At 28.2% G+C, this 13004-nt stretch overlaps 1 protein-coding gene across 1 annotated transcript; it reads left to right on the top strand.

The window, feature by feature from the left end:
- Positions 1-7071: 7071 nt before the first annotated feature.
- On the top strand, positions 7072-10647 carry LOC132947271 (proteasome activator complex subunit 3). The gene is made up of 6 exons (XM_061017529.1): positions 7072-7299; positions 7631-7663; positions 8208-8356; positions 8507-8663; positions 8732-8902; positions 10281-10647. Exons 1-6 carry the CDS (start codon positions 7273-7275, stop codon positions 10467-10469), a joined length of 726 nt encoding a protein of 241 aa, XP_060873512.1. The 5' UTR covers positions 7072-7272; the 3' UTR covers positions 10470-10647.
- Positions 10648-13004: the final 2357 nt, after the last annotated feature.

Below are 13004 nucleotides of genomic sequence, written 5' to 3'. Positions count from 1 at the left end.
GCAATAGTGCGAAAGTATTATAAACATTATAAAGCATTTATAATTATTTATAAAGCAGCTATTAATATCTCCTGGGCAACTAAGAAAACGTGTATGAATTTGGTTGCTGGCCCATTTTATTTCCAAAGAGAATATAATATAAATAATAGATATACAATATACTACAGGCTTACAGCACATGAAATTATCTCGATTTCTACAATTGTTACACTTTTGTCTTAATAATACGATTAACGGTTCTTAATTTGTATTTTTTGATAAACGTTAATTTTAATTATTTAACTATTTTTAGATTATTATTTTAAATACTTAGCCACTATACCATGTGATAAATTAAATTTTAAATCCACCTTGGTACGCATAATATTTCAGATCGGAATCTTAAATATTAAACTTGAATATTAAAATTATATTATAGGTTATATTTTTTCGTTAGAATAAAATATGTAATTATATCTACCTGTACCTAAACGGCTAAAACATCTTAATATTATATATAATTTATTATTTCATTTATTTTGTGGATATACTAGTAGGTACCTACAAAGATTGGCGCAAAAGATAATAAACTGTTTTTGTGTATAACATTATAATAATTTTCTTACCGCCCGCCATGATCACTTTTTTATTTTAATGCATTGTGCATTAACCTATATTTAATTATTAACATTATTATAAACCTAATGTTTACAATCATTTCATTAGGCTTATTTTTATATCAAACATTTGTATATTCTATAAATAATTATTTTTATCAAAAACCTAGGGAAAAGAAGGATAAAGTAGCCAGAGCGAGTAAAGTGACAATTTGAGTTTTTTCTCTGTTTAACGTTGCAAACATAGGGGACATCGCCACTTTGGCATTATTATTTCATATTATCTTATTTCACTGTCATTACTTCATCAGTCATATTATTTTGCCTAGTTTCAAGTGTTCGTGTTATAGTATTATTTTTTCGATTTTTCGCCTTACTGATTTTAGGGAAGTGATGAATATTTTTTAGTATGTATAAATAATTATCAGGATTATATTTATTCGATATAGTGTTATGTGATCTGCAGAGTATTCTTTGAAAGCTTTCAAATTATGTTTGTTTGACTATGCAGATCAGCCGTGTATATTAGATATTTAGATCTTAAAACACAGATTTTATTTAATCGTCGTTCCGGCCACCCAATTAGTGGTCAGGTGGCCACTTTGCCCGATAAAGATTTTTTTATTCATTAATCATTATACGTAATTAAATGTTATTCAAACCATTTTTAGTAAATCAAATGGATATTATAATATTTTAACATGTGCCTAATTCAAGTGAAATTAACTTAATAGGCCTAATACTATTTTACGTATAAAAGGTTAGAGATTTTAACGCTGCGGTGGTGCGTTCAGTATAAAGGAGAGGAATAACATAAAAAAATGTATACTTGAACTATTAAATTAATTCTCATACAAATAAATATTGTCATTGATGAACAAAGTTTTTGCATCATTATAATTTTGTAAATGATTTCACTTTACTATAATATTTTCATTTTTTTTAAAAGCATCTTCTTGAATAAGCCATCAGGCATCATGAATGAAGAAGGTACAGGTGTAGCGATATATTATAATAATTATTATTACTTGTCTACTTATTACTAATATATAAGTACATGTATTATATTATATTATATATAGTAAGCCATATTATATGGATTTATCGCGGTGTACCTTTACACAAAAAAAAAAGGATCGAGGTGAGACCCGGAGCAAAACTTCACGGTAGACTAACTAAAAACGCTTATTCGAATTCCGATTCGTCTTACGAATGTTTGCGAAAATCCCCCGAACAACATATTGGCATACAACAAAATATATAGCTGCAGGTTATTGTGTGTCTTCGTGTAGTGTATGTGTCTCACGTTACACCGCTCATCTTAAAAAGACGTTCACACAATGCTTCGGTACAATATATTATTATATACACACCGCGCCTGCTTGTCTATTATATCCCGGCTGACGCGCAGCTGAATATCGTCGCGTGAAGTGTGAAACTTCCGAAAAGCTTCACCGATGCGTTAAACGCACTGGACAATGCTTATAAGAAGACATATATCACACCTTTTGGAAAAAATATAGAACCCGTTCCAACTATTATTGTTATGTATTTTTGATGAAGTAGCTGCCGTAAGTACCAGCTATAGGTATATAATAATTCATTATTTATATATATATGGGCGTATATAAGCATTATATAGGTAGGTAATACGTATAGTACAGTGTGTTTGTGTGTGGTTTCTGTTTTCTAATCCTCGACGCCTCGAAACCGGCAATAAGACGGTTGACTGGTGATCATATTTTGGTCCTTGTGAAAACAACCCTTTTAAGCAACCAAGCGATGCAAACTACCCTTTCGACGAACTCCCTGATATAGTGATATGCATCATATGCGTGATGTGTGTGTGTGTGTACGCGTGTGTGTATGTGACAAAGTGACAAACACATACCTGCAAATATTGTGTCTACAAACAACAACAAATTCGGTTTATTTGAAATGTTTTTTCTAGGTACCTATAATATTTTGTTATAACATTTTAAAAGCAAAATAAATCACTTAGCTACTTTTTTGGAACAATTACACATGTTGGAATATCGTTGTACCAACGCTTTTTCTGTTATGAACGAATTTTTATTTAATTATTTTTAAAAAGTTTATACCGGCGATAAAAAGTTCAAATTTCGACAAAGTTGAAAATATTTATACGAACATGTAATATAAAATAATTAATGAATTTGTTAATTTTTATTTAGACAAATACTTAGTAAAATGTAAATGCAAAATGCAAATAGGTACTTCCACAACACCAGTTTTTGACTTATTTAGTTGTTTCTATGTGGTAATTTGAAATAAACAACTAGAAACTAGACATTTTCACCAGACATTTAAAATAGAATTTCCTAGAGATATAGACATGATTTCACTTTAAAATTTTAAAATTTGTTGTCAATTTATGTTAATAGGATCTTTGTTTCTGAATAATAAGTAGATAATATATATATTAGCTAGATACGCAAAAAATATCACATTTCGAAACTGAAGTAAAATTTGCAAGGTGACCCATACAACTTAGTATAGTTGCGTTGGCGACATTTTATTGTGCTAGGCATTCATACACCCGTCACCCAGTCGAATTAACTACAGGTAGGTATACTGAAATATTTGTAGGTATACCTTTACGAAAGATCTAGCTTGATTTGTTCTAATTTTTTGTTTAAAGAACAATATTATATGTTTTTTTTTTGTGCAGAATTTGAAGACCTAAGACATGAACAAATTAAACTACATACAAGTAAGTATATCTAGCCATAATTAACCAATAAAGATGAGTATTTATTATTCCACAAGTTGTCTATTGTTTTTCTATACTTTTATATAGTTATAATTTTATTTGTTATATGATACGTTTTTAATAAAGGCCACACTTTTTTTTAAATTTTGACTATCATGTTATTGACTTTTCAAAAATATATTATACATATTAAATATCAAATTATTATTTATTCCTTTATTCTCTTTCATGTGTTCCTCTAATGTTCCTCTGGATACATTAAATATATTTGAGTATTTTAGTGGAATATACTGGGAAGATTGTCAGATATTGTTTACAGATATCTAACGAACATGTATACAGATATCTAATGAATATGTTTGCAGATATATATGGTATTATCTAAGTAAATCTGAGGTGAGACATAGTAAGTTTCTAGTAATATTCCTAGAATATCTGAAGCTTATTGGCGGATATCCTTCACATATACGACAATTCTAAAAAGTATAATCATATAATATGATAAGAATATTTATTGCTATGTGGGTATGCTGAAATATAATGAAATAATTGTTTGCACGTTTTCGTTTTATCCAAATAAATTTGGCTAATGTGTATAATACAAAAAATGTATAAATAAAAAAAATTTTTGAAAACAGATAATGACATATAGAGTTTGACTTTGACTGTGGCTATGTAAGCCAGCCAAAAATAAATTGTCCTTATTAAATTAATGATATGGTAACTTATATACAAGTAATTTTCTGCTCAATCATATATTTGTTTTTTGAGTCGGCAGTGAATTTCTTTGTGAAATTTTAAGTTCAATCTTTCGATAGCTGTAATATTCCTCATCCTACGTATACGAGGTAATAGTTATAAAACATTTAGACGCACCACGCACATCCGGTATGTGGATGTATACATAATATTACCTATAATTGTACCTACTACCGTTGATTTTATAATACAAGTTGTACTATAAAATCAATGCTACCATCTATTATAGGTGGCTAGGTATATAACAACTAAACACTTGTATTTGAACATTCTGCGGTATTATTAGTGACTAATACTAATCCTTATAATAATCTGGTAACCGACCCAACGAACCATTACTGGGTACCTACATGTTCTTCATGTTTTATAGCCGGTTGGATATAGAATTTGGTAAGAACTCGGGAACGCTCCTAAATGTTTGGTGACTATTATAATATAGTCCCCCTTAAAAATGTTTTCCACTTTAACCACTGAATAACTAGGTACATAAACGTTATTGATTGGTCATGATATATGAAAATAATAGGTATAATAAGGCCCATCGTATAACAACATACTGTAAAATAGGTATTCAAAGCAATCAAATCTTAAAATTGTGTACGTCACAGGAAATAAATTAAAACCACAATAATAGAGGAGGCAATGACGCATAGACATAATGTACAGTACCTACTACGAGTTATGCGTTTTATGTTATAATAATATGGATTAAAGGAGAGAAATACTATTTACTTGATTTAAAACTATGACTTTCAGTAGTAATTGAATTGCAGGAAACATTATGCAATAAAAATATAGTTTTTCAAATTCGCAACAAGAGTTTTATTCCTGTAAATGTCGATTTTAGCGTCAATAACAATATATGTGATAAAACTACCTATATTTTAATTTATAGGTACTTATTACAAAACCCACCAACCGAAACTTATATAGTGCTATTAGTACTTAGTACCTACTTACCTACCTAATTATAAGATTTGTAACTTTCAATTAATAAAATCGAGAAAAAACGAGTAAGACACTGAAAATTTGTAACGCTTGTGCAATTTTAGAATTAATCAGTCTTTGTATAATTTTTTATTTTTTAAATGTATTTTAAAACGCTTGATATAAGTATTTAAACTATCTAACTAACAAGTGTTTTCGTTGAATACGTATTACATCCTATATACGTAATAAAGTATAAACTATCTATAACATCTATAGAAAATAATATTATTAAACTGCAGTACTATATAAGATCAAATTTTATTTAAACAAATATCATCATTCAACATATACCTATACCACCTAGTTATAATAAATTAATATTATAATGTATACCAGTATTGAGGTCTTGTGGAAGGGCCTGAGGAGATTGCACCCTCCCCGACATTTCAAGGATACAGGATACAGAAAATCGCTTCTTCTGAAAAATCAGTATTTTGGCAATAGTACGTTTTGGATTTCCACCACCAAATTATAAGGGATCCCAGTTAAGTTTCCCTTATACATCAAATATCCAGCTGGCTCTACCTAAGGTTTAAGAGCTAAGACCTCCGGGAGTCCAGGCTCCAAGAGACCAGGCTCCTCTAAGGCTAACACTTGCAAGTAGCACTATAATATTCTTCTCAATTTGAATAAAATTATATGAACATATTATTATTATAAATTATAAATGTATTAAAAAGTTACAAATTCGTCAAGCTTTGTCTCGTTATTATTTTAAAACTATAAACTACAGAATCAGCCAAGTCGATATTTACCTTTGAAAAATTGTTTGAACGTAATTTTAAACGAGCCGGCCTCGAACCAGCTAGACAAAATCGATCATCGATAACATCTCACAACTCCATACTTGACCAGTGGCGTACTGGCGTGCTCAGCTTTTATGAAATTGGCGGGACTGTGGAGGGATACACATTGTTTACGGTTCACATACCCTGTCATAACAAAACAATTTAATTGTATTCTTGTATTTACCTGCAGAGTGTAGCCGTGCAGATGTTAGTTAATTATAATAATAACTTTGAATACTTGAAATATTTTAACACTATTTTTTTTGTATAATACAGTGGACTCCGCTTTATGTGGGCACCGGTTAATATACGGGCATTCGCGTAATATGGGAAAAATAAATTTGATCCCAATTCCAATGTACAGCTGGTACTTACTAACTAATTTGGTTTCGTATGACCAACCGCTTAATGTGGGCAAATGAGTTTGGTCCCAATGTGTCCACATTATGCGGAATCCACTGTATTGGTATTTATTACACATGTCATATACCTATTTATGTAATATACAATTTTAATAAACATCTATTTACCCACTATATATTATTAGTATTGCACGAAAATATCTAAATCATTAGACTATTAGAGAATAGTGGATGAGAAATAAATTGACGACAAAAGCCATAGGTGACTATGTGATTCTAACATTCTGTGCAACGCGGCAGTGTGGCACAACCTTTCAGGCGGGTTCGAAATTTGAATTAACTAATGTCATTATAGGATATCATGCACAATATTTTTTCTTTAAATACACTTATATCATTTAAATTTTAAGACTTAACCTTTAGACCTAATATACCTATTTATACTTGGTATCTAGAATTATTATTTTTTTTTTTAACGTCTAATTATAACTATACTTTTATAAGTGAATGTAGGTACAATGAAATAATATTATATTAATAAATAATTAATTAATATTTTTATTTTTAAGTATTTACCACTTAGTCAAGAGAGCAGGCGTTCAAGACCGCAGGCCAGACAGCCGGCTAAACGCTAATATAAACGGTTATTATTGTTGTCATATCGTTACTTATTATTACGAATATCAGAATATTGATGTTATGTTGTTACGTCTTGTTATTATGAATATTTTATTTCAAAACATGACAACGTAACGCTATCTGTATGGGAAAACGAGAAATGTTTGTATACCGTGACCGTGATAACATAACCTGAAAATAATTTGAAAATGTTTAAACCTATCATTCAATACTGAATACGGCCAATACGTTCATCACCCGTTTCTCATGGCAATTGCTTTTGTTTTATAAAATCTTTAATTATTTACAGGAGCTACCTTCGTTATTTGATTACAAATTACGTTTTAAAATACCGTAATATTCGAATCGTTTTCATCCGAATTCATTCAACTATCAATCACCATATTGTTCACTCGCTGAATACCATGGCTCAGACTGAAGCTGCAAAGAAGGTAAATAAAATATACCTAGTATAGTAACCAGTTGAAAACAATCAATACATGATTGGTGAATTGAACAGATGTTGAAAATTTGTACAGATCGTTTTAGACATTTAATGCGATCTTCGTGTAACTCGTCGCCGACATGGATAATCATCAGTTAAAACTTGTAATAAAAATTCTTCACAATTTCATTTCGTGAAAATGTCCATTACAAATGATTGTACTTCTTATAACTGAACGATTTTTGGTTGCAAACATTCTTTATTTCAGAAATCAAATATTATTTATTTTCGACATTAAATTCTATTGTATTGACAATTTATTTGTTTATGTTTTTCAGGCTAAAGAATTCCATGAAACACTGAAGGTTGACGTATGTATTGAAACTATTTTTACTTGTAAGATGAAATTTACCTGTAGATTCCTACCATTTTTGTCTAAATTAATTTTAAAATTAAATAATATTTGTAAAAGCAACAGTTTTAGTACGCTTTACTCGTTTACGTCTCCTATTACTTATTGATTATTCCTATGACAAACATGATTTGTATGTTATGTCATAGGTGCATTTCAAATAATTACAGTTTAAAATAGTCACTGTAAACAAAATGTTTCTATATTTATTATTTTTAAGTTATTTGTAAGTTTTAACTATTGAACCTTTTTGTAATACCTGCTTATTCAATCAATATTTTATTTTATATTTTAAACGTTGAAACTAAATTTAGTGTAATACAATAAAATAAATACCTTAAATAATAAATAATAATAGTAATAAATCAATAGGTTTTTAAACTACAATTTGAATGGAACTTATAACAACAATAATTATATTAATCTAAAATAATGTTTTAATAATAGGTTTTGTTGTTAAAATACTATATACTAATACTTGTTTTTTTATGTTAAAATTATAGGCAGAGAATCGTATAGTTCAAAAATTTCCTGAGCGAATAATACATTTAAATGAGTTACTCAAAATGCCCGAGTTTCGTATTGCTGCAACTGACATAAAATGTAAATTAGAAATCCCTACAATTGTTAAAGTAGAAAATAATGTAAACAAGTAAGTTAAAAAAATATTAGTATTGTAAAAAGCAATCACTACTTATTAATGTGATCTGTTTTAACCTTTTACCCTTATAAACAAATAACAGCTATAAATATAGTATTTTGATGTAAGATTATCAAAAATTTAAACAATTTTTTATTTTAGTTGCGAGGGAAAAACTCAGGGGAAAAGGCCACGTTTAGATTCAAATTCTCATGATACAATTCCAGGACAAATGCTCATACCAGCCAATAAAAAAATTGTTGAAGTCATTAAAATTCTTAAACCCAATATCAAACAATTAGCTGAAGACACCAATGCTGTTTGTGAAATATTTTTAATATTTACTTAATTAATTATCACAATTACTTTTATTAATCTTATTTTCAGTTAAAAATGTGGGTATCATTATTAATACCTAAAATTGAAGATGGCAACAATTTTGGAGTATCCGTGCAAGAAGATACTCTTGCTGAGATACAGCAGGTTGAGGTAGAAGCAACCAATTATCTTGAACAAATGTCTCGCTATTATGCATCTCGTGGTAAACTTATCTCCAAGGTATGTATAAGTTTTAATATTTAAAATTATGTACAATGTGGTGTAGCTTGTGTTTTTAAAATATCGCAATTGGCCAATTGGTTTTAATCAATGTAACTATTTTATTCTGTTAATATGAGCAAAACATTAAGAAAGAAAAATATTTTTGATTATGGGATTTTTATAAATTAAAATTGATAATTTTAGGAACAAAAATAAATGTTCAACGTTCATACTTGTATAGTCAAGATCCCTAATAAAAATTATATTCCAGTTTATGGGTTAATTTACAGGATATGTATGCTAAAATTATACTTTATTTATACGGAATTACCGTTACCGTTATATTTGGGTCTAAAAATAGTAATTTATTTATTATTTTGTTAGAGTTTTTGGTTTGCACCAAAATATTAATAAATTGTAATATAACTATTTAAAATAAATTATTTTTTTGCACACAATATATAATTAATTTAATAGTTGATAAGAAAAATTCCAATTTCCTTCTAGTTAAAATAATTCTGATCCTGTATAGTCCTGACTAAAATATTGCAATGCCTTTATTCAAGTTCATAACAATACTAATAATATTGTTAATCATTTTGATACTATTATTCTTTCTGCTATTTAATGTGTGTTGCAAAAATAAAAGTTATATATCAGTAATTTTAGATCTCAGCAGTTAATAGATATGATTTTGGGCTTAGATGTTTGCTAATCGGATAGATACAACAATTCCTTCAATAATATAAATATACTAGTCTACATTATCTTAAAGATTAATAACAATAAGGCATTTTTGTAAAATAACAAGATAAATATATTGAGATAGTAAACACAGTTCTATATTAAATTATCTCGACAATTTTGAAGCAAAATTACATTTTCAACGATACCACTGAAAGAACATAGCTATGTATAATACCATATTAACTATGTTTTTGATTGAAACAAAATAAATACCTACATTTTATTAGAGTAACTTTTTTTGTATGGGTTTGGATATATACATTTTTTTTTTAAATAAACAATATAAATAAAATTCACAATAAGCAAAGTGTATTCTAAGAGTCTTTAAATATGAAAAGGGTTAATTAAGGAATCACCCATTATTTACACTTAACTTGATTAGAATATAATATGCATTTAAGACATTATATGTATTATTATATTAAAATATGCAATGTAAAGTTTGATTTTAGATAAAATTGTTTTAATTAAACTTATAAAAATGAATCAATATGTAACACAAACAAAACTATAAAATAATACATTTTCAATTGAATACATAAATCAGTTAATATGTAACAATTTATAACAAGTTCATTACATTTTGAGTTTTAGATAAAAGAAAAATTAGTAAGATTTTAGTAATTTTATAATTTAATCACTTTTTTAGGTTTGCAAGTACCCGTATATTGAAGACTACCGGTGTGCTGTTGAAGAATTGGACGAAAGGCAATACTTATCCATGTCCCTTACCATGCATGAAATTCGTAATCGCTACTCAACATTGCATGATATAGTCATCAAGAACTTTGACAAAATAAAAAAGCCTCGGTCATCTAACACTGACAGTCTATATTAAGTGCAGTAGAACCATACTCAAAACTTTAAAATTAAAATTTATACCCTTATCATTCCTTTAAAAAAAATGTTCAGATTTGTGTCAAAAATATAAGCAACATTTTTAGCATTAAGAATAAAGTCTTATACAAGATGTTATCTTCAGTTTAACATTAAAGATGTGCAGGGTAATAATAGTATATCTTTAATGTTTGTAATTTACATACATCCTATCCTATTAAATTCTAGATTTACAAGAACCTGACAATATAATATGACATAGATAATAATAATAATATTGTAATGATACGTTTTTCTACGCTTTCCTGTTACTACTGTATTATATTAAGGTTTTTAAAATATTTAAGTTTGTCTACAATTTATTTGTGTAAACAATTTTTACCAGTTTTCTTACATTTGTATACTATTTTTTTTAAAGTTTTATATTAGTAGAGATAATGAGATGCTTTATTTTCTGATTGAAATCAAACAAAGATTAGCTTAAAATATAATATCGTAAAAGATTATAAAAAAAAAGGTTCCTATACAATTAATGTATTTAATGTTTTTATTTTGCTAAAATCTCTAAACTATTACCACATCTATTTCTGTTAAAAAAAACTGATTAAACTTAATGTTAGTATAATAGCTTAGTTTTATCTTAGTAGATTAATTTCCATCCTAATTTTTTTTTTTATATAAAATTAAAGTGAAGGTTATGATGTCTAGCATATTATTGGGAATTGTCAACCACACAAGTCAGATACCACATTTTATTCTATTAATTGATAGAAAGTTTAGGCTTAAATAATGCTGTTCAAAAAACACATTTTATAGGTGCCATTGTTATTAGTTAATTACCTACATGACTTGTTGAAGTACAATTTACATTTTCTCATCTGATGCCCATAGAAGTACATTTTAGACTTTTTAGAGAAATTTGATAATAAGTTAACAATTACTTTTATTTATTGAATATTTCTGAAAAATTCATTATATAAGTATAAAGTGATTGAGTTTAATCTGTGGTACAACTATACAAATGCGGAGTGTTTCCAAAATATTAAGGATTATTGTTGAAGATAAATGGTCATTTTCCAAAATGCCAACTGAACACTAAAATCATTTTAACCATTTAGGTATAACCTGTAATTATAAAAATCATAACATGAAAACATTAATTTAAGTCTAAAATTTGAATAGAAATTAGGTATTCAAATGCCTTGAATAATTCAATAACTAAAAAATATACACTGAATTGAACTGTAATTTTCATTGAAACCTTCTTAGTTCCACTTTAAGCATTGCCATAGACATAATGTTGCATGCATCATAAGGTAGGTCACATAAGACACTGCTCATGGACTAGTATAATATGTATTAGATAATCAATGTCAGTAGTCTTGGGCTTCTATTTTGAATTAACCAACCAATACTATATTCAATTTACAATTTAAGCAGCTTAAAGTTGTAGGTTCATTGTTGTTTTAAACCCAAGTCACCTCACCATATCGGTTGTACTACTGTAGTAGTTACTAGTTGGGTACTTGTGTTGTAGTCAGTGGCACAATTAGGGGGGCTAACTCCCCCCCCCCCCCCCCCCCAAATATCCTTTATTGATTTAGATATAAGTCCTCTATGGGTTGTTTATTCATTAATAATTTTGTTAGGTTGGCATAAGCCCTCCAGAATTGTAACCCTAGTTTCGTATATGGTTATAGTACAGAATAAATACTACTTATAACATCCATATTTCACTTGCCTTTCTATTAAGTAAATAATATTTTAATACTAATTAATAATTATCAATTTAATTCCATGTTGTTATGTTACAGCATTGATTATATACTATAATCATTGGTTACAGTTATATTACATTTAAAGTCGTCGGACTAATAACGATTTATCAAGCTGTATAGTTTTCTTTCATCTTGAAAGAAGGCTACACGAGGAACACCAAATCTATAAAATAAAAATATGTTTCTTTTTACTAATAAGAATAATTCTGTTACACCTACATAATTATAATACCTATAGTATATGAAGTAAACTATTAATATATTATTATCCCTCGTGTTTCAATGTTTTGAATAAACCGATTTAAACATTAAATAAATATTTAGTTAGGTAATTTTTAAAACAACGATATAATTATCAAAACGAAATACCTTAAAGACCTAATAAGCCAGCTATTTTAATCTTTATTTGCCTCGATAAACTTTAAGGAATTATGTTTAATAAATATAGCTTGTATACAGTATACCTATACCTATCTTCAAACTGTTAAACTTTGGGCTTCTTAGGCCTCGGACTGCATTATAATATTGTCTTAGTCCGAGGCTTAGGCCAAAAACAGATTTGTTGTTTATCGCGCCATAACAGCGTTGTTTCATGTAAGACTTGAATCATTATCATCTACGAAATCATGAATGATGAATGTCCAAACCATGGCTAAATATATTTAGCCATTGTCCGAACTGTCACTCGTCATATTTAGGAACGCGTCACCGAGCAGCAACAGAGCGGGGATTGTGCCTGCATGAACGGCGCTTCGGCT

The sequence above is a fragment of the Metopolophium dirhodum genome, chromosome 6 (assembly GCF_019925205.1).
Source record: "Metopolophium dirhodum isolate CAU chromosome 6, ASM1992520v1, whole genome shotgun sequence".
NCBI classification, from domain to species: domain Eukaryota; kingdom Metazoa; phylum Arthropoda; class Insecta; order Hemiptera; family Aphididae; genus Metopolophium; species Metopolophium dirhodum.
Note: the sequence above shows the minus strand (reverse complement) of the source record. Positions and strands in the feature narration are given on the sequence as shown.